General features: G+C 38.4%; 1 protein-coding gene across 5 annotated transcripts in view; it reads left to right on the top strand.

Annotated features, from left to right (window-relative positions):
• Window positions 1-879: 879 nt before the first annotated feature.
• Window positions 880-23,246, top strand: part of DDX6 (DEAD-box helicase 6) — a 33,071-nt gene continuing 10,704 nt past the window's right edge. Inside the window, exons 1-10 of one of the 5 annotated variants that reach the window (XM_044257974.1) lie at window positions 880-966; window positions 3,832-4,306; window positions 7,887-7,950; window positions 9,050-9,154; window positions 17,085-17,214; window positions 18,126-18,272; window positions 19,112-19,206; window positions 20,309-20,431; window positions 20,907-21,035; window positions 22,110-22,226. In XM_044257974.1, coding sequence (XP_044113909.1) covers window positions 4,107-4,306; window positions 7,887-7,950; window positions 9,050-9,154; window positions 17,085-17,214; window positions 18,126-18,272; window positions 19,112-19,206; window positions 20,309-20,431; window positions 20,907-21,035; window positions 22,110-22,226 — 1,110 coding nt within the window. In that variant the 5' untranslated portion in view covers window positions 880-966; window positions 3,832-4,106. Of the gene's footprint in view, window positions 967-1,098; window positions 1,227-1,363; window positions 1,620-3,831; window positions 4,307-7,886; window positions 7,951-9,049; window positions 9,155-17,084; window positions 17,215-18,125; window positions 18,273-19,111; window positions 19,207-20,308; window positions 20,432-20,906; window positions 21,036-22,109; window positions 22,227-23,246 lie in introns of those variants that run through there. The other 4 variants (XM_044257972.1, XM_044257971.1, XM_044257973.1 and 1 more) reach the window with 4 other exon arrangements.

Below are 23,246 nucleotides of genomic sequence, written 5' to 3'. Positions count from 1 at the left end.
AGCTTCAATTTTTTCGTTTAGCTTGGAACCAAACAGTGATCTCGATATTTCTGTTACGTGAAGCATGACAAGTACTTAGGGAACAGATACAGATACACATAAGTAGCTTTCTAGTGAGGGCCAGGCAGGCGGGAGAACGAATCGCCCTCGGCCACCTTCTGGTTCCCATTTCCAGGAGAAGTGACTCCTCAGCGGCTTTCCCTTCCTATCCAGGAGGCTGGCCCTCTCGGGCCGAGAAGGTCGCAGCCCCGGGCCCCCGCCCGTGCCGTCGCCCCCCGTCCGGCCCCCACTCCCGGGCGCGCGCCGACGCCTCCGGGCCACTAGTTCCGCGCGTTCCTGAACGGAAGCGCGCCCGGAGGGGCTCGGCTGCCCCCCTGCCCCGGGTCCTGCAGCAGTCTCCGCCGCCCGCGGGGGACTTCAGGTCAGCTCTCCCGTCCCCGAGCCGCGACTCGGATGTCTCGTTCTCGGAACGCGTCCTTGCTAGGGAACAAGCAGCTCATCCTCTGGTCACAACCCCTGCTTTCCACCTGGCGGAGAGCGAAGGCAGGGCACACTCTTTCCGGCCATCATTCCTCACTCATTTCTCCTCAGCTATGAAAAAGCTAGCTCTCCTTCCCATTCAGAAAGGAACCCGACTTCCCCTTCGAGTCTCAGTCTCTGGGGTCCCCAGTCGGTGTGAGAGCACGGCCATCCGTCTTCTCCTCAGGGAGGCTCCCCGGCCCGCATTCCTCCCGCCGCGAAGCCTGGGAGGCCGTGACACCGCGACAAGCGCGACAGCAGCGGCGGCAGCTGAGCCCTCGCCATTTTGCGTGGAGGAGGAGCCGTGGCCGCCGCCATGCGGACAGGCAGGGGGAGGGGAAGATGAGGGGGAGGGGCGGCGGGCGAGCGGGGGAGGGGCAGAGCAACCGAGTTAGCTCAGCCCGGGCGGCGACTCCGGCGGCGCCATGAGAGCGGGCAGCGGTGGAGGTAGGGCTGGGCGGCCGGGAGAGCCGGCGGGCGCGGGCGCGGGCGGCCCTGCGGAGCAGCCCCCGGGGCGGGGCGGGGGCGGGGGCGGGAGGAGGAGGCAGAGGCGAGGGGCCGGGTGGGGGCGGGCGGAGGTTTCCGAGGAGGAAGGAGCCGCCGCCATTTTGGGAGCTTCGAGTCAACAATAAAGGACCGAGGGTGCCGAGCGGGAGTGGCCTCGGTGGTAGGACTCGGGCCCGAGCCTCGGGGAGTGGGGTGAGATGGTGAGGTCGAGGTCAGCGGTGCGGCCGGGGCCGCGGGAAGCCCCTCGGCCGGCGGGGGAGAGGGCGCTCTGAGGCGGAGGCCTGGGGCCTGGCCGGGCCCCGGGGAGGAAGGCGGACGGCTGGCGGCAGCCCTGTGGGGTGGGGGCGCCTGAGAAGAGTCGAATTTGGGAATGTCGTGTGCGGCGGGGTCCAGAGAAGGAGCGGGCGAAGTACTCAGAGGAGCTTTGTGGAAGACGAAGGGATGCGGGAGCACAGAGGTGGCAAGGACTTAGGGGGATGGTGGAGGTTATAGGGTACGAGGCGGCCCTATAGGGGGCGGCAGGGATATGCAGTGTCGGAGGGCTGGTTTCGGAAGAGGACCCGCTGCTGCTTGCTTGGAATAAGGCCTCGTAGGTCGGTAACAGGAGGGTGATTATGGAGCCCCCGAGTCGTGAGGGAAAAGGAGGGGCTTTCTCACTTAAGGGTTTCTCTTTGGGGCCTTAGTGGGGGAGTCCCTATTGTTTCCTACCCGCGGAGTTGGTTCCCTGCTCTTGTGGCGCAGCTGCGATTATAGGGCCCCAGCCCTTTTGTGTTTATGGTCACAGAGGGCTGGCTAGAAGTGTTGGTTTGGGGCGGCGTTTTGGGGAGCAAGAAATTATTGCCCCACAGTTACGGGGCTCAAATCTTTGGCTTGTTTCTTTCCCTCATCGCTCACTCCCTTTCCTCTACCACAGTCCCCTTTTCCCTTCAGTCCCTCCAACTTGCAGACCTAGCTTAGAGAAACTGCGCTGCATTTGCAAACAAAAGCTCTTGTCTGAGATGACGATAGTGTTTTGGGTGTGAAACTGTCAGTTGCTAACTACAATCTGGGAAGTGCTGTAATTAACTCCGCGAGGGGCTCCTCCTAGTCAACTAGTCTACGTTTCGTTCGTATTTTTGAAAATGTAGAATGTAACTTGCAAGTCTAAATTGGGAAGGGGTAGGAGGAATATTTCCTTCTCTGAGACAGAAAGCTGCAGTGCAGGTTTCGGTTCAAGTAAGAAGGGAGTAATAGTCACATTTTGGATCTAGGGAGATAAATGGTCTTACGTTAAGAGCTCAGGGACAATAATGATATCTTTTAATCAATCTTTAGAGGTTGCCCTCTTCATCCTCTTAGTGCTTGGCGAACAAGTCTTGTGTGAACTCCGTGGTATTGTTGATCATAATATAAATCTGTCGATACAGGAAACCCATTTACCACCTTGAACTGAAATTAGGTGGCTGGTAACCACGGTCTGCTTAAGGCATCAGATTCTAAGAGACTTAGAAATATACAGCTTTGTGTATATGATAACCAGGATTTGCTTCTGAGCAACTTTATTTTCAGTTTTTAAAAAAGACATAACCAGTTGTCTTTTAGAAAAGATGTATTACTTTGGAATTCTTGGTATTTGGCCAAAAAAAGAAAAAAATCAATAATTAATACGCTTTTTTTTTTTTTTTTTGGTAAAAATTTATAAAGGAGTTTAAAAAGAACAAACCCAACAGAGGAATAGTAGTCCTTATTTTTTGGCCTTTGTAAATTGTTTTTCTTTACTACATTTCAAAATAAGAATTCGATTTTGGGACTAATTAAAAATGGCGGACTTTAGCCAGTTCTTTTTTAAAACAACGTTTATTAGTACTCTGGGTTTCTTGGAAAGTTTGGTTAAGGTTACTAGTGTGTTTTAGTCTTTCACAGATTTTTTTTTTTTTAAAAAAAACAGGCAGTTTCCTTTGTGTGTTTTTGTAGATATTTTTAATAACAACAGATATTTTATGTTAGGATACACTTTTTGAAAAGTGTTATTGAAATGTATGTAGCTAGTAGTTTTTTAGTATTCAGATTTTATTAAGGTAGCTAAAGATTTTTTTTGGCTGTTTCTCAAGCGAAGGATTTTGACATGTAGACCTGTCTTTATCTCTTGACTTCTTCAGTTACTGTTTTAAGGGGCAAAATTTAAGAGAAAAAATAATTCATTTTTGTAAAGTTGAACCTCTATGGTTAAAATTCATAAAGGCACAAGTTATTTTTTTCCTGAAAGCATAGTCATAGTGCACTTAATTTCAAGAGTTTGCAGTTGCTGTCAGAAATAGGAAAAAAAAAAAATGAATTGTCTTGCCTTGTTAGAATATACGTAGATTTACATTAATAAAATAGTGTGATACTTCATTCAGTTGTAACACAATTAAGTATAATGAATCATTGACTTTTAGAGGTGGCAAAGAGTTTTAGAGTATTCATCAGGGAGGAAACTGAAGGAAGAGATTGCCATTTGACAGCTAATGCTAATTTAATCACAATATCTTTCTACCTAATCTTCTCTGGGTTACTTTGAACTGACAATTTTAAATGTTTGAGATTGGTCTCAGTTGACTTGGTGGGTTTTTTTGGGTGTTTTTTTTTGTTGTTTTGTTTTGTTGTTTTTTGTTTTTTGAGGCAGTCCATCTTTTTGTGTCTCTTCCTAGCCTGACTAGTGTTTTGGTCTAAGTACTTCTGTATTCTTATTTAATAGAATGATTTCCTCTAAAGGGGTTCTTTTAAAAAGGGAAAGTTTTTTCTAACTTTCCTATGTTTGCTAATTACACTTTCTCTTTGTTTCAGATTGAAGTGAGTGAATTCAGATCTATAACTCAACCTTGTTAGAGGGCTTTTTAAAAAAATAAAAAGTTGATTCGGTGCATGAGAGCAAGTTACTGCTGCTTACCGTTCAGAGACTTACAGGTGCTTGCCTGCATTGCAATAAAGGACTCATATATTGAGCAAGACTTATATTTATCTCTTCATTTTGGAGAGCCTAATAAACTGTTATTACAGTTTCTCTACTGACTTTCAAAAGTTTTGAAGTTTGAAAGAGACATCTTTACAATTAATACAGCATGAGCACGGCCAGAACAGAGAACCCTGTTATAATGGGTCTGTCCAGTCAAAATGGTCAGCTGAGGGGCCCTGTGAAGCCCAGTGGTGGCCCCGGAGGAGGGGGCACACAGACACAGCAACAGATGAACCAGCTGAAAAATACCAACACAATCAATAATGGCACTCAGCAGCAAGCACAGAGTATGACCACCACTATTAAGTAAGTGTTAGAATGCATAATAAACAGACTTAGAGGAGACCAAGGGGATATCTTTTTGCTACTTTGTTGTTGACTACTTTAAACCTTATTTTAACCATTTTGTTTGCAAGGAAAAGACAGATGACTGTTTTATGGCGGTTGGGTATTTGCAATTGAATAATGTATTTTTGTCATAATTCAGGTTCATTAACAAAATATAGATAACAGATGATAATATATTCATTTTGTATACATTACTGTTTGAAACATTTCTGGCTTTCATAATTAGCTCAGATTCATCCTGTTTTTTGCCAGTATGGCTTTTTCCCTAGTGTTTTACTGTACCTTACCCTAGTTTAAATAGCAGTTAAAGCCAGTTTCAAGTTTTAAGGGTTTTTTTTTTAACTTATTTTAATTAAAGATTTTATTTATTTATTTGACAGAGAGAGATCATAAGTAGGCAGGGAGGCAGGCAGAGAGAGAGGGGGGGAAGCAGGCTCCCTGCCAAGCAGAGAGCCTGATGTGGGACTGCCATCCCAGGACCCCGAGATCATCTCCTGAGCCGAAGGCAGAGGCTTAACCAACTGAGCCACCCAGGTGTCCCTATCCATAACTTTTTTTTTAAGGTTATGGAACTTTGGTTTTTTACTTGAAAAAAAAATAAGCTTTCTCCTTTTATACACAAGATTACAAGCCATTATATATATTCCTAGGGTTTTCAAGATTTTGAACTCTTGGAAATGCATGCAGCTGAATAGTTCCAGGCCCCTTTGTTGACTCTAAAAACTTTGTTGCCTCATCTTACTACAGAAAATTTTTTCTTTTAAATGTGCTGTCCGTCATCTAAGTGTACACTTTATTTTTTCTTAAAGATTTTATTTATTTGACAGAAATCGCAAGTAGGCAGGCAGGCAGAGAGAGAGGGGGAAGCAGGCTCCCCGCTGAGCAGAGAGCCCAATATGGGGCGACACGGGGCTCCATCCCAGGACCCTGGAATCATAACCCCAGCCGAAGCCAGAGGCCCAACCTACTGAGCCACCCAGGCGCCCCTAAGTGTACACTTTAAGTTACTACTGTTAACTATCACTCTAAGATTCAGTTAATAGAAAATTAACATTAAAGACTTGACCAGGGGCACCTGGGTGGCTCAGTGGGTTAAAGCCTCTGCATTCAGCTCTGGTCATGATCCCAGGGTCCTGGAATCGAGCCCCTGAGAGCCTGCTTCCCGCCCCGCCTGCTTCTCCACCTACTTGTAATCTCTGTCAAATAAATAAATAAAATCTTTAAAAAAAAAAAAAAAGACTCTTGACCCCATTTCACATTTGACTTTTAATATCTAGCCATAGAGATGGATCTGTTCTCTTGAAATCTTCATATGATGTTGAAACTGGGTCACTGAACTAATGTGTGTTCTATTACAACCTAGGTCCTTTCCATGCCTAAAAAGCACTTCTAAAGAGAAGTAGCACTTACAAGCTACCAGAGTATCATATAGATGGTTACTTGAATGTGGTTTGCTAGGGACTTCTAAGAGTTAATTTCCATTGGAATTGGTTTGGTCATTGGAAGAATTAGTATTAATGCATATTGTTATTGCATTTTCTATTTTTAAGCTTTAATTGGTATAGAAATCAAGAATATTCTCTAAATTGTAGTTTGTTTGAATAGGCTAGCAAGATTTAGGCTATTTAAACATAAAGCTATGTTATTTCATTATTTTCTACTTAAATTCTGATTTCAGACAACAGATTTTGCATTTTATTTTTGGTCTGCCTGGGATTAATGGTGGTTTTTGTTGTTGTTGTTTTTTTGTTTTTAACTAACATGTAATGTATTATTTGCTTCAGGGGTACAGTTCTGTAAATCATCAGCCTTAAACAATTCACAGCACTCACCACAGCACATACCTTCCCCACCATCCATAACCCAGCCACCCTATCTTAAGATAAGAGTCTCTTATGGTTTGTCTCAATGGGTTCTTTTTCATTCTGTGGGTTCTTTAAATGCTTGTCATAAATAAACAAATAAATAAATAAATATTTATTTATTTAAATCTGTTTGTCATCTCTGGGATCTAGAATGCTCTAGATCCATCACCGTCTTCAGAATTCATTCTAATACTTAGTCTCTGTCACTTACTCATTTTAAATAGCTTGGGTCCTCTAACTCCTAAGATTATAAATTCCTTGTGATAAGATTTTCCATTGTATTTCTGCATTTTTACTCACTTTATATTGAATTTGACAATGGCAGGCTGGCATACTGTGATGTTCAGCTGACATTTTTGCTCAGAGATTTGGGTGTGTTAATTATAGGCAGTTGAAAGGCTTTGGTACCCTTGAAATTGGGAGCAAAACTGTGTTAGAGTACTTTAAATTATGTGGGACCTACCTTTAAGTAAAATAAGTCCTCATCTTTCTAAATCAAGACTCTCGAGAGGTTTTGGAGGCTCTGATTATGTAAGCATTGCTATAATGAATTCGTAAAAACTTTTATTTAAAGATGACACATTTGAAAGCATTATCTGCTTTATTGACCATATTTTCCCCATTAGGTGCTTCAGTATTACTTGAGGTTTTTACTTGACCAAAAAGAGAATTTTACTCTTGTTTTCTTGGTTTCTAGCATTCTCAGTTTAAAAAAAAAAAAAAAAAAAGATTGAAAGATAGTCATTAACAGCTAATACTGAGGGTTTTGTTTTTTTTTTTTTTTTTTTAAGATTATATTTGTTGGGGGACATAGAGCCAGATGCAGGTCTCAATCTGACCGTGACCTGAGGCCAAGCCAAATGCTCGACCAAATGAGCCACTCAGGCACTCCCTGAAGTTCTTATTTTGCCAGGAACTATGCTGAGTGTTTTATGTAAATTACTTGATATAATTCTCAACCCCCTTTATATATGAGAGAATTGGAGGCTTAGAAAAATAACTGCTGCAAAGTCACAAAAATACTGAGTAGTAGAGTCAGAGCTTGGCCTCGAGTCTGAAACTTTGGAGCCCTTGGTTTTAATTAATCACCAAAAGTTAGAAACTCATATGCTTTACAGGAGACTGTGCTACATGAAAAGGTACTTGCTTTATCTGAAGGAGTTTGCTGCTTGATTTAAGCCCCCAGTTATTGCCCTCTGTCAGACTGTTGACATGCAGAAGTTTGGAACTGGTGTTGCTAAAGCTTCCTTTTCTTTTTTTTTTTTTTTAAAGAAAAGCCTGAATCTGGACTTTATATGAAATCTCCTAATTTTTAAATGTTGGCAACTAATTTAAATTAAAACACACTACTTATATCAAATAAAACACGGTGGTTACCAAGATTGGACAACAGTTGCACTACATATTACACTGCTTCTCTTAAAAGGATGGATGCCTTATTCCCTTCTATTCTTGATTTTTTTTTATCCTCTCTAGATTGTTCTTTTGTAAGAAGAGCAGTTTTCCTAATGCTGTTTATTTCTGTTAACTATATTTCAAAGTAAATGGCAGTATATTAAACTTACTGTGCTTTTTAGAACTTAATTATAATTAATTATGGTGAATCATCTTTGTATTATTAGAATAGTGATACTATGAATTCTCTTGCCTCAATTTTATTATATTCTCCATAGACCTGGTGATGACTGGAAAAAGACTTTAAAACTCCCTCCAAAGGATCTAAGAATCAAAACTTCGGTAAGTTGATTGTAAAATTCAAGTGGAAAAATGGTGTGGAAACTCTAAAAGTGAAGTTGTTAATTATAACAATAGGCACTGTGTGTTTACTCTTAGTTTGAAGTGGTTGAAATTGTATGGATCATATATGATGAATTGCCAAAAATTTTCGCCTTTTGGAGGAATTACATTAATATAATAATGTGTATCTGTATATTCAATGCTGTATTTATATATCTGTATATTTTATCTAATTTATGGAGTATTTTCATGGTTTGCAAAACATTTTCTCAAAATTCTCTTATGCCCTTAGCAGTACAGTAAGATTCAGGTTAGGTATTAATTATCCTTATCTTGTGGATGAGGACAAGAAAGTTGAGAGATTCGTTCTCTTAGCCCAGTGTTCCCAACTGGGGGTGATTTTTGTCCCTTAGTGGTGATTTAGCTGTAGCTAGAGACACGGCTTGTTTGGTTTTTTTAATAAAGATTTTATTTATTTATTTACTTATTTGACAGAGAGATCACAAGTAGGCGGGGGTAGCAGGGAGCAGGCTCCCTGCTAAGCAGAGAGCCCCATGCAGGGCTGGAGCCCAGGACCCTGAGGTCATGACCTGAGCCAAAGGCAGAGGCTTAACCCACTGGAACCACCCAGGCGCCCCAGTTATCACAGCTTGTTAAACTCAACTTACGGGGATGCTGCAGGATGGGCGCCTTATGAAAGAGAATTTTCTGGCCCAGTGTCAATAGTGCTAAGTTTGAGAAATCTTTATTTAGAATAGGATATTTGCAGACAGTGAGTGGTAGAGCAGAGTTTGACTTCACTTCTTGCTATTTGTAATTCAAAGCATGATACTTAACATAGAAATAATAGTACTCAACCAGTCCTCAGAAGAATATGACCACAGGGTGGCCTTTCCCCAACAATTTTTAAGTGGCCTGTGTGTGTTAAAGAGTGGTTATTCCTTAGGAATACTTGAAATATAGATCAAGACAACTTATTTGCATATGTTTATATTTTAAATGGGGTAGAGGAAGAATAAGTCTCTCAAACAAACTTTCTTTAGTAACCACCAAAGGAACACAGTTGCACTTCATTTTGTTGTTTTGTTTGTTTGACTAGGATGTGACCTCCACAAAAGGAAATGAGTTTGAAGATTACTGTTTGAAACGGGAGTTATTGATGGGAATTTTTGAAATGGGCTGGGAAAAGCCATCTCCTATTCAGGTACGTTCTCCCGTTTCATCCACTTGTGATGTAATGTTTTAAGTCAAGCATTCCATACTTTTTTATCTGTGTGAATGGTAAAATTAGTATTTTTCTCGTGTATACATGTGCACCTACACACTTTTTCTGAACCTTTTAAAGAAAAGTCAGAAAATCATGGCCTTTACCTTTAAACATTTCATTGTGCATTTCTTAAGAAATGGGTTTTTTCTTTCTTGAGTAAGCTCTATGCCCAACATGGAGCTTGAACTCAAGACCCTGAGAGCAAGAGTTACATGCTGTACCAACTGAGCCAGCCAGGTGCCCCTGGGGATATTTTCTTGTGTAACCGTAGTACATATGTAAACATAGTACAGTGTTAAATTTGGTCAATTTAACATTAATACAGTATTTCTATCTTATCTGTTATTTGTATTCTAATTTTTAAATGACCCCAGAATGTTCCTTACAGCATTTTTTTTTTCTTTTCTGTACAGAATGCCTCCTAAGATCAGGTATTGCATTAGTTAGTTATATCTCTAACCTCTTTTAGTTGTGAGCATTTCCCTAGTCTTTTTTTGATCTTTTATGACATTGACATTAAAAAATACAGCCCTTTTTTTCCCTTTTTTCCTTTTTTCCTCATTTTGGCTTTGTGCTCTGTCTCCACGTGATTAGCCTCAAGTTACTCATTCTTAGTCAAACTACCTGCAGAAGTTATGTTATGGCCTTTTCAGGCTACCACATTTGAAGGTATTCACAGTGTCCATATAGTTTTCATTGATGAATTTAATTTTCATTATTGTCTCAAGGTGGTGTCTGATTTTTCTACTGTATAATTAATTGCTTTCCCCATCCTTCCCTTGAAACTAATGAGTAGTCTGTGGGAACTTTAAGACCATGCAGGTATCTTACTCTTCCACCAAAATTTCCTCCTAGTCTTAGCATCCATTGTTGATGATTTGATCTTTACTCTGATAGATTATGATGAGTTAACCAGTGCTAGCTAGTACTCCTTCCACATTTGGCCTTGTAAAGAAGAGCCTTCCCTGGGGCACCTGGGTAACTTATTTGGTTAAGCAACTGCCTTCAGCTCAGGTCATGATCCTGGATTCCTGGGATGGAGTCCCACATCGGGCTCCCTTCTCCCACGAATCCTCTCCTTTTGTGCTCTCTCTCAAACAAATAAATCTTTTAAAAAAAAAAAAAAAAGAGCCTTCCCTATTTTTTCATGTATTTGTATATTATCAGTGTGGACTCAAAAATCCGCCCCCCACCACCAAGTGGTATTTTTGTGGTCAAATTGTCTCTTTTTTGGCCATTGTGAGCTCCATGAAGCTGGTCCCTGTGTGTTTATAATGTATGCACACTTGTTTTTTTCCTGATAGACTGCTTTTTTTAGAGCAATACTAAGTTCATAGCAGTTGAGCAGAAAATAGAGATTTCCCTTAAACTGGGTCCCCACTCATGCATAACCTCTATTATCAACATCCTTCACAAGAATGATGCATCTTTTATAACTAGAGGAACCTCAGTTAACATTATCCAAAGTTCATAATATATATTAGGTTCCACTCTTGGTGTTGTACATTCTGTGGGTTTGAACAAACGTGTGATGACATTAACTCATCATTGATATCAGGCAGAATAGTTTTACTGCCCTAAAAATCCTCTGTGCTCTGCCTGTTCACTCCTCACCTCCCTTACCCCTTCATTTTTCTTGAATACTTCTTTTTTGGCATATCATGATGCTGAGCCTGTCTGTACCTGTCTTGTCCCAGCCTTGGAATCAGCCATTTCTCCAAGGAGCCCTGCTTAGTGGGGTAGTAGTATTAGAGACTTAAATCTGAGTACATTCTTTGTTCCTTGGCCCTTTCAGTGACTAGAACAAGGAAATACCTGTATGTGTGTGGGCATATACATGTAGACATAAACATGCATGTTAAAACTGTTAAACCCAAGCTGTAATAAGGACAGACCCGATGACATCGTTGAGTACTTTTTCATTGAGCAAACATGTACCGAGTGACCTAGACTGGAGATGTTTTTATGAACAAGACAGGATTTCTGCCCTCACAGTCATGGGGTTAAAACAACTAATCGTACAGATAATTTCAGTGTGGTATGATGAGCCCCTTTCTCGTTGAAATTGCATATATATGTAGCCATTAGAGGAAGACAGAATAACCTAGAGGTGATCCATATTCCAAGCAGAGAATACTGGGATAATGGTTGTTTAGGGGTTTTTATCTTTGTGTGCCTTTGTGGACAAACTAAAGTTTATTATGGCTGAGAAAGTGTCAAGATAAGATTATATACATCACCAGATAGGCAGTTTGAGTGCAAATATTAAAAAAAATATTTTGGAAATTTATTTTTCTGTTATGTAGTTCATGTTAATCCATTTTATTTACAGGGGTTAAAAGTTTTATGAGAGTCTTCTACTGTAGGGACTATATCATTCAATTTTGTATCTCCAGTACTTAGCGAAGTAGATGGCAGGAAATGGGCCTTCAGCTGTTCAGTGGTGCTTTGAAATCATGGTTGACATGTCTGCAGGTTAACTTTGTCTATAGAACTATTGAAGAACTAGTCTGGGCAGACTGCCCAGGTCCAGTCCCAACTCCAGTCCTTTATAAGTTGATTATTTTGAGTTATCTCTCTAAGCCTTAGTTTCCTAGCCTGTAAAATTGTTAGGATATTATTTATCATAGAGGAGTTGTGAAGATTAAATGAGGTAGTTCATTTTAGTATGTTTTGTATAGTGCCTTGTAGATGATAAATGCTCTGTAATTGTTTTAGGTTACTATTCCATACAGTAGTTTTATCAAAAAAGGAGATGGGGAGGCAGGAAGGAATAAATGCCCCTGCCTTCCTCAAAAAAAGGATTGGCTCATTCATAGCAAACTTAATTCATTCTTTTTTTAAAGATTTTATTTATGGGGTAGGGGACAGTGGGAGAAAGAGAAACCCAAGCAGACTCTGCACTGAGCACAGAGCCCCATGTGGGGCTTGATTCCACGACACCAAGATCACGACCCAAGCCAAAACCAAGTCAAACACAAAATCAACTGTGTCATCCAGCTGACTTAATTCTTAATGGACCTTTGCTGACTCCTGTTTTCCACCTTTGTATTAAAATTTAAAATTGGCTTTGTTATTTGCACTTTCAGTATTAGTATAATATATGGGCAGTGATCTTTCCAGTCACTTAACCAGTCTCACATTTAGCTTTTTTGGTGAAGTAGAAATAATAATCTCCCTCACACGGTTTTTGTGAGGATTAAATGTAACTAAAACAATATTGTGAAATAGCAAAGCAGTGTACAAGTACAAAGTATTATTTTAGATATCTAAACCACCATTCACATTGTCTTTTTCTCACCATTATTTTGCCCAAGAATCTATGGAAAACACAAGATGTTCCTTAGAACTATTCAGTGTAATAAACCATAAATGTTAGGATTTTAGAACCAAAAAGAAATTTAGAAGCCCTGTAGTGAAATCTAACCTCATGACTGGCTGCCCTCTATTTATTCTCTTCTTATATGCTGTCTCTCCTTGCCTTCCTGTTGTTTTTAAGGTATTCTTTTCCATAGTACTTAGTTTACAGTTTTACGCAGGCATTTTTGCCCCCAAATATTGAAGAAGCCTTCTTGATCAGATGGTGGGTGTCCTCTGTATTTGAATTTTCTTTGAGGTTAAATTTTATTGATTATAAGATTATTGGACAATGAAACACTTAATTATATCCTCCATAAAGAATATTTTACACTGACAGGCTGGAACCAGACATACTACAGCTTGCCCCCACACATCTTTCTTTGGTGTAGCCAGCTGTGACTCTAGTTCTAGTTCTGAATGCTATGCCCCATAGCTAGCATAACTCTGCCTCTCTAAAGCATAGCTTTATAGGAGTGCAGACTTCTTTGGAAGGTGTAAGAACCTACTGTTTTATTCTGCTTAACGTTATGAAACCTTACAGAGTTGACCCTTGAACAATAAGGGTTTGAATTGCGTGGTTCCACTTATACACAGATTTTTTATGGTACTGTAAATGTGTCTTCCTTATGATTTTCTTAATAACATTTTTTTTCTATAACTTTATTTATACCTAACATACAAAATGTGTGACTGTTTACGTTAATCAGTGAGGCTTCCAGTCAGCAGTAGGCTATAAGTTAAGTTTTAGAGGAGTCAAAAGTTGCACGTGGATTCTTAATTGTGTGGGATGTCAGTACCCCAACCCCCACATTCAGGGGTCAGCTATATTAACTTTGAGATGATTGAAAATGGTAACTCTGACTGCTTCCAGACCCTAGGCACACCTTTTGAAGACTTTTTCAGTAAGATAATAAAGAAATGGCAGTTAGTCCACTATTGAGGGAAACATGGGAGTTCCTTATTGTTGGCAAAAAAATTTCTTATCAGGTCAAGAATCTCAACTATTTTGAGAAATTATTTTGTCAACCAGGTGTAATAAGTTTTAATTAAGAATTAATAGCTTATTGTTGATAGTTAGGAATTGCAGCATTCTTAATCCTTTGTAAATCATTTCTCTTACTAATGTGGATTTCTTAGGATTATAGGAATTGTTTTTCAGAATTTGCAAGAAAAAAAAATCTTTAAATGCATTTACTCATTAGTTACTGTGGTAAAACTGGGGTGTGTTCCTTAAGTTAGAGATGTTTTTGAAATTATTATCTTCCAAATTCTTTTTTCTGGGCAGCAGTAGATACCTGTGATAACCATTGCTATCTCCTCTACCATACTCATACTATTTTTCCCGCTAAAATTAAGATTCTTAAGGTCAGCTGACCCAGGAAGGGTCAGAAACAACTACCTAAAAGCAGCTAATAGGGCAATTTTCAGCTTTTTTCGGTACCACACTTCTGTCAAATGCCTCTCAGTACTAGGAAATTGGAAGGTATACTGTGCTTTAGTTGTAGGCAGCAAACCATCTTGGGCTGACTTTAGCAAAGGGGAATTTATTGAAAGAATATCAGAGGAGTTCACTAGAGTGAGAAAAGTCACACTTGGAATTGACCAAGGACTGAGGCAGTTCTGAAGGGCTTGGAAATTGTTACAGTATCTCCTATAACAATTTAAAATTGTTACAGGATCTCCTATAACAATTTAAATTCTTAGAAGAGAGCATGGAGCTGGCCTGGGTTCAGTTGATGTCTCCTATTTAGCTGGAGAGGTTACCTAGACTCTCCGGTGGGGTGGGGACATGTAATTCCTCAGAAGAAATTTGGGGTGCTAGGGAAGGTGGGTCCTAGGGTAACCAAAACACAACAGATAACTTAGTGGGTCATTTCCACCTTAATGGTGGAACATGGCCTTGGAGAGGTAAGGTGGCAGAATCAGACCTTGTTGTGGGGTTGTCGTGGGTTTGGTAACTTGACTAAGATGCAAATCACACAATTTATACATTTAAAGTATACGATCCAGTGGTTTTTAGTGTATTCACAGTTGTGCAGATCAATTTTAGAACACTTTAATCACCCTAAAAAGAAAGTGTTTTAGCAGTCACCCCTCACTTTCCCCTAGCCCTAACCAACCACTCATCTCCATGAATTTGCCTGTTCTGGACATTTCATATAAATGGAGACATACATTGTTTTTTGTGAGTGATTTCTTTGACTTAGCAATTTTTTAGGGTTCATCCATGTTATAGCATGTATTAGTACTTCTTTCCTTTGTATTGCGGAATAATAATTTCATTGTATGGCTGTACCACCAGTGGTTTATCAGTCAGCTGATAGGGTTGTTTCCACTGCTAGCCATTTTGAATACTGCTGTGAACATTCACATAACATGTTTTTGTGTGGGAATGTTTTTATTATTATAAAACAAAAATACCTAACTTGAAAGGATATAAATAAAAGTATCTGGGTGCCCAGCAGACAGTTTTTAAAGGTTTTTGCTTCCTCCTCTGTTTTCTCCCTGGTAGCTCCCGTGATTTCCTCTTGGGTTTCACAGTTGTCTCAGCCTGACTTGAATTCTCTTTCATTATATTACCTGATTTTTCTGGCGGATAGTAGTAAGATACAGTGTGGATGTGTTGAATTCAGTGACTGCTACTGCTAATCGTAATGGTCACTATAAGGGACAAACTATCAGTGTATCTTAACTTGGAGACTAGCTTGCTTACTTTGTTTAAAAAAAGAAAAAGCCTATCTTTAAACAGTTTCTGTAGAGCATAAACCCTATCAGAGAGTGCAAGGGAATAGAATTTAGTGGCCTTAATCTGAGTTAGAAGGTGAACCCAAAATGGGAAATTAGGATACCCTTAAGCTAATTCTCACCTGCCTCACTTCATTCAAAAGTTTATTTTAAAGAACCTGACTTAAGTCATTTGGAGGCCCTTGGAGACCACCTAGACTTTTATTCTGTTACAGAACTGAGTAGTGTGTGCTAGTAGCCTATTTAAAAACCATGGAAAAGGGGCACCTGGGTGGCTCAGTTGGTTAAGCGATTGCCTTTGCCACAGGTCATGATCCCGGAGTCCCAGGATGGAGTCCCACATTGGGCTCCCAGCTCCATGGGGAGTCTGCTTCTCCCTCTGACCTTCTCCTTTCGCTCTCTCAAATAAATAAAAATAAGATCTTAAAAAACACAGAAGAAAATGAACCCAAGGGGGTAATCAGCCCCCAGAGCAACTGTAGATTAACAGAGTTGACTCAAAGTAGGAATGAAGAGATTAAGACCAAAGGGTCAAAGCCAAGGATTTTTTTCTTTGACCTGCTTTATTATAATAAGCAGACTGTTTAATGCTGGTGATAGGAACAGAGGGTAACCATATTGTTACTGGACCATATTTACAGTTCTGGGAGCTGTGTTTTCTTTTTCTGGTCATCTGGAACCCATCTGACCCCTTTGATCCATTCTTTATTTATTTTCCTTTGATGCATTCTAAGTAGGATGATTATTGTGAGGGGAAATGCAAGTCATGATGATTATTAGATGTTCCTATAATAATGATTTTAAACTGTTAGAGATAGTTCTTTTGGTCATTAGCTTAGACACGGAACTGATTGTTATAGTGATTATGAATCTCTTTCCTAACTTTTCTGGTTTTATAAATAAAAATTAAAAATTTTAGTTTCAGAAATTGAAATGTTCTTATTCACCCCTCTTTATATCTATTCTATTTATATATGTATTCAATTTTCAGTAATTTGGGGGAATCCTTTGCTGTTGTTTAGGTAACTTGTCCTAATAGGAAATGTTATCCTTGCAAAACACGTATGACAAAGTAAGCTAAATGTGAAAATGAAAAGTCACTCTCTGATATGACCATGGATGAAGATAACTGGAATAGAATTGTACTCTCCAGTTGAGTACATTTCAGGACAGAGAAGTTGAATATAAGACACTGACATTGTAAGCTTATATGATAGTATAAATCAGATAGGACTTCAAAGTTAAACTTTGCCAACCAATTCCTATTTTTTGCAAGGATGAGTTGTCAAAACTGCGATTTTTCATTGTGGTTAAATTGGTTTACTTTTCTCAGAATGTATGGTCTTTCCTTTGTATTGTTTGTGCCATTTTCTTCTCCCAGTTTTACATTGTGAAAGGTCCTTCACTTTTTTTTCCTGTTTATTCAAGTCTTGTTTGTGTCCCCCTGGGTTCCTCTTCATTTGTTTTCTTTGTTGTAGATGCCCACTCCCTTAGTCCTACCCATTCTCACACATGCAAATCCATATCGTTTTTATGACATTGGGGTACAGTTTAATAATACACTATAAGCAGTTCTCATAAATACTGGTTGATAAGGATGGTGAGCTCTACTGGTAATTTACTTGGCCTCTACCTATTCTTATGCAAATGTGGGACACTTGAAAGCCATATCAAAGAGGTATACTTCCATTATATTTTTAGAGAATAATTTATTTATGTACTGTTTTTATTCACAAGTAATTTGCATTTTCTTGTCTCTTAGGAGGAGAGCATTCCCATTGCTTTATCTGGTAGGGATATCTTAGCTAGAGCAAAAAATGGAACAGGCAAGAGCGGTGCCTACCTCATTCCCTTACTTGAACGGCTAGACCTGAAGAAGGACAATATACAAGGTTAGTTTGTTTGAACTAAAAATGGCAGTTTTACTTTACAGGTATGTGGAAGATGTTACCATCTTTTTTTAGAATTTACATAATCTGTGGTTAGTATTTACCTTTTCTTTCCACGGCTTGTGGCCCAGTTGTCTTATAAAATACCCAGCTTTTCTAAAAAGATTGTTAGTTTTCAGAGGGGTTTTACATAGCACACAGTTTTGATAGTATTCCAGTGAAATAGGCAAGATAGGTATTGGCTTATAGATAAGAAAGCAAGAATCATAAAGTTATCTGACTTTGCTACTTACAAACTGTAGAACTGAGTTGTTTCTTGGGACACCTACATGTCTACAAGAGCTCATGTACTTTTTCTTCTATAAAACCTTGTGGTTTTAAGAGCTTAGGAAGTAGGAAGAAATAAGTTTCCATAGTTTTATGCAGAGTAAGCTAACATTTAAATTTTGATCTCTGAAGCTTTTTCTGAAATTTTCATAAATTGATCTTGATCTGTAATGATCATTTCTCCTGTCTTCCTTTTACTTACATGCATGTGATGTAAATGGAACCTGGGCAGCAGGAGTTCTTACTCAGGTGTTTAGTGAATCCCTTACTGAAATATTAAATTAATAAACTTTGAGGTAATGGTTGCCAAGGCAAAGAACCCTTTAAAGGTTTGTAACTAAGGAGTACCAGGTTTATAAAGCTGTGCTGCTCAGGAAAAGTCCAAAGCTAGAATACTGTAATAGGTTCTCTCTCTCTCTTTTTTTTTTTTTTTTTTTTGGTAAAGGAGATTTACTTTTTTGACTTTTCAGAATTAGGCTTATTATGATTCAACTTTTTAGAATGTCCTGAGTGTCTAGATTGCAAGGGCCGGTATTTCTGTAGCTTATTACACCCTTAAAAATATGTTTCTTTTTTGTCTTTTCCAGCAATGGTGATTGTTCCCACTAGAGAACTTGCTCTACAGGTCAGTCAAATTTGCATCCAGGTCAGCAAGCACATGGGAGGGGCCAAAGTGATGGCAACCACAGGAGGAACCAATTTACGGGATGACATAATGAGGCTTGATGACACAGGTAGGGAATGACTGATATAATGTGGCCTAGCTCTTCAAGTGTAATTGCAGACATGGGTGTTTCCTGAACTTCACTAAAAATCGTTAAGAATTAAGGACCAGAAACACTGCCACAGAAAAATGAATAAAGGAAATGACCATTTCATTGGAGAAAAAAGATAAATTGATAGTAATTGAAAGGATAGTTAACCTTGCTGATAATTTTTTAATGTAAATAAAAGTAGTTGGATACTGTATCCAGCTGGGAAAGCTTAAAAATATTAGTAACCAATAATAAGTTTGAGAAGAAATAGGCTGTCTTGTAGCTTGAGGGTATAAATTGATATGATATTTATGGAGGATTTCACAAGCTTGAAATCCCCTTATGTAAAATAATACATAAAGTTTGAGTTAAAATTTTATATATATATAATTATCATTTGGTAAATTACTATGTGCTTCATATTGCACATTTAATTAAAATGGTTATCTCATTTCATCCTTTTAACAATCTTCTGAAGACCATTACTAGAGTTAGGAGGCAAGCAACTGTATGTGAGATGTCTGGTATGTCTTTGTTATTCATTGGGGATAATTTTAAGACAGGTATTCCCCCTTATTTGGAGCAGATGGTTTGGCAAACTATTAGCCTGCCCCATGTAGCAGTGAAACAAACAAGTATTCTCTTACCAACCTAAGATGAAATTCAAATTCTTATCTTAAAACACATCCCTGCCTGTTTGTATTATTCCTACCCCTACAATTTTCTGATAAAATATGTATAATAAACCTTTACTGTATCCTCTTTGCCCAAGCTAAAATGAATGAGAATATATTTATATATATTCTAATCTTTTGTAGTGCACGTGGTGATAGCTACCCCTGGAAGAATCCTGGATCTTATCAAGAAAGGAGTAGCAAAAGTTGATCATGTCCAGATGATAGTATTGGATGAGGTAATATCACTTCATTTGGAAAGTACTATTCTGTGCTTTGTTTATAAATGCCAGTAAATAAAGCAGAAGCTCTTTGTATTTATGAACCTCTAGTAAATGCATGATTCTTGTCAATTCAAACTAATTCGCTTATTATAAAACATGTTTTGCCCATTAAAGGCAATAGATGGTAGACATTTGTAGTAGTTCGGCCTTGTGTCTTTTTCTTAGGGATGCCAGATTATAGGTTTTGTTTTTATTTTTCAAGGAAAGGAGTTGTTGAATATCTCAAAGGCAAATTCATTCTAAGTCTTTTTCTAAAATCAGTGATCTTAAAAAACATCTAATGTCTGTAACCCCTCATTTAGTATATCCTGCTTTGTATTGTTCGGTTTGTCTGTCTCTGGTATACTTGTTATCTCATCAGGTTGTAAGTGCCTTTTAAGAACTTACTGTACTCTACATTTTGGGGATCTGACCATGTTTTTATACATATACTGTACTGGTGTTAATATTTTGAGATAAAGTAATTTTCCTCTTCGGATGTTTTAGATAACTAGATCAGGTTAATCATAGTCTAATTCAGACCGGTTTTTTTATCTTTGAGTAACGAGAGATAATGTTTGTTAGTCACTGTGTGTAGCACTAAGTCTATACATGTTTCTTCATTTGCTTTTCACAACAACCCTGTAAGGTAGGTACCCTATAAAGCAGTTAGTACTGCTAATTTTAAAGCTGTGGAAACCTAAGTATTTGGTCGTTAAGTAACTTGTCAACATAGCTAATAAGTGTGAAGAAGACAAGATTTCAGACCAGGTAGTTTGACTCTAGATTGTACTCTCAGCCAAGTATTGCCTCTCATGGAAATCACATTAAAATTTTGTTAGGGGAACAAGGATTTTATCTGTCTAGAGTTTTCTCTTTCTTCTAGAATATGGTATTAATAGCTTTTCCCTCTTTTGAATCACTGCAAATGTGTCTTGGTGCCTTTGGAGTAGGGAGTGTCCTAGAGTACTGTTCACAACCAGGAATATTCCATGAATGCTCCTGTGGCATAATGCCTTATTAACTGAAGACCTTGGACACTAATTGTTTTTGAAATTGTCTTTCCTTTGCACTGCAGGCAGATAAGTTGCTGTCACAGGATTTTGTGCAGATAATGGAGGATATTATTCTCACGCTACCTAAAAACAGACAGATATTATTATATTCCGCTACTTTCCCTCTTAGTGTACAGAAATTCATGGTGAGTATAAATCTGTACTAGGAAGCAGTGCTGTTCTCTTCCCCATGAGTATACCTTTATTCATAACAACATCTTATTACCAGTTTATGCTGATTATTTCAGGTTTTTGGCTTTCCTGCCAGCTGTTGAATTAAGGTTAGTTTTGCATAATTAATATTTTTAAAACAGTAATTTGATTAAATTCTGTATTTTCTTAGCATTTGGTGTCATGCTGACATACAGCCATTGATCCTGGATAAATTTTGATTACAATGTAATCCTGTATACAAAGTACAAAATAGGAATTTAGCTACGTATCTGAATGTTAGATTTTCTATTATATGGTAACATTTTTACTATCATGGATTACTTACACTCTGAAGAAAACTGCATGCCTTTTAAGCACGAGTTGATCAGAAATGTTGAGGGATTTATTTCAAGTTTAAAAAGATATGTTCTGCTTTTTTTAAATTATGTGACTCTTCTTTTTTTCCAGAATTCCCATTTGCAGAAACCCTATGAGATTAACCTGATGGAGGAACTAACTTTGAAGGGAGTAACCCAGTACTACGCCTATGTAACTGAGCGCCAAAAAGTACACTGCCTCAACACACTTTTCTCCAGGGTAAGTAACAGGCTTCAGTTGCTGAATAGTACCCATTACTTAACCCCCAAAAAACAGTTGTGTCTGTTTTCCCACCATTTTCAGTGTAAAAATAGTCCATAGCTTTTCCTAAAAGGTAGTTTTCGTTGTTGATCTAAAGTTGATACTGTATGATAGACTGATATCAAAGACATTTTTAATTAAATTCTAAAATGCTTTGACCTTAATTATAGTCAGTCCTCATTATCTGCATATTCTGTATTTGCGAATTCAGCTACATGCCAAAATTTGTAACCCTACAATCAATACTTGTGTGCTTTTGAAGTCCTTTGTGAATATTAGTAACACTATGGGAAATACCAGCTGTTGTGCATATTCCCAGCTGAGATTGAACAAAGTGACATGCTGCCTTCTTGTTTCAGCTCTCATAAACAAATGTCTTTCTCACAGTCTGTGCCACATTTTTTGCATTTCTGTGGGGGGGGGTTGGTTTGGTTTGATTTTTTTGTTTATTTCCTGGTTTAAAATGGCTCCAAAGCTTAGTGCTCTTCACTAGAAGATTGGTTTGCAGAGAAAATGTGTTTAAGATAAACTTTATATAGATAGGAGTTAACAGTGTTGTTGGCCACAAATAAATAAGGTGCTTTGAACAGTAACACACTTTAAAACAATGTTATCTGTTGATTAATTGATGAAAAAGTTGTGACTAGAGGCTCTCAGGAACCTTTCCCTGTATCTCTCTAGGAGCAGTGGTTCTACAGTCAACGTTTTCAGTGTCTGTAGGAACTTTATAGAACAGAATAACTGCAGATAATGAGAATTGAATGTTTCGGTCATGTTGGCAGTTACGTGGCTCTTAATATGCATACTCTTCTACAATAAATTTATAACTTAACCTGCAACTGTTAAGTAAATGAGTAATATTTATGATGTTTACATTTTATGATATTTTGCATCTCTCTTGTATTATGAGATTCTAAGATAATGTTTTTAGCATTTGTCAGTCAATATTTTCAAGATTTGGCAAAGCAGATGAAGGTTTTTGTTTTTCTTTCTTATCACCCACCCACCCCACCCCACCCCCGCCATGCTCAGCTTCAGATAAACCAGTCGATCATTTTCTGTAACTCCTCTCAGCGAGTTGAATTGCTAGCCAAGAAGATTTCTCAACTGGGTTATTCTTGCTTCTATATCCATGCTAAAATGAGGCAGGTGAGTCTAAAACTAGAACTCCGTGTGTGGATTTAAAAGATCTTTTTCTAAGTATTTCTTGGATTTTTGTTTTAATGCTCCTCCATATGCCCTAAGTTTAAGAATAAATTATTCCTTAGTAGGCAAAGGACCTTTCATTTTAACCACTGGTTCAGTTTTCTAGCTATAAAATAGGTATAAACATACTCTTAGCTCATAAGGTTGTTAGGAAGATTGAGATAATTCATAAATGTGAGTATTTTGTTAAGCATAATAGAAATACAAGATTTTATTCCTTTTCCTTAGTAATGTAGTTTTGCACTGTTTAATACAGTAACCACTGGTTTCATGTGGCAGTGTGAGTTAAAATTAAATGAAATTTAAAATTTAGTTCCTCTGTCACACTAATCACATTTTAAGTGCCATGTTACATGTGACTAGCAGCTGTGGTTTTGGAAAGTACAGATACAAAACATTCCTGTTACGCAGGAGGTTCTCTTGGACAGCATTCCTCTCGATTTTCAATTTATGTACCTCTTCAGCCCTTTTTTTCTTTATTTGCCTTTAGGATGCAGTCTCTCTAGATTTCAGAACTTGATTTAGCAATTGAAATAAATTCAAAACTATAAAAACATTTGTATTGTGTGTGGTAGTTAAACATTGAAATTTTGTGGAAACGGTTTCTGTAGACTAACAGATTAAGAATTTGAGTTAACTCATCTTTGGTTTTCAAAGGAGCTTGATAATGGATCAGATACCACCATGTAGACTCTAATAATAGAAATTGTTACAGAAAACTAAAGTGTTAAGCTGTAGAGACTATTTCAGAATGGAAGAACATTGCTTTGAAAGGAAAGACCGGTTTATCAGGTTCTAGATTTGTCACTTGTGCTAGAATCATTATGCATGTGTTTTCATTTTTTTTTAATTGAAAAGTACATTTTTGGGGCTCCTGGATGGTTTAAGCCAGTTAAGCATCTGACTCTTGATTCTGGCTCAGTCATGGTCTCAGGGTGGTGACATCGAGCCCCATGCTTGGTG

This window comes from Neovison vison, chromosome 7 (genome assembly GCF_020171115.1).
Source record: "Neovison vison isolate M4711 chromosome 7, ASM_NN_V1, whole genome shotgun sequence".
In the NCBI taxonomy this organism is placed as follows: Eukaryota; Metazoa; Chordata; class Mammalia; order Carnivora; family Mustelidae; genus Neogale; species Neogale vison.
The sequence above is the reverse complement of the archived record's forward strand: the minus strand, read 5'-3'. Positions and strand labels throughout refer to the sequence as shown.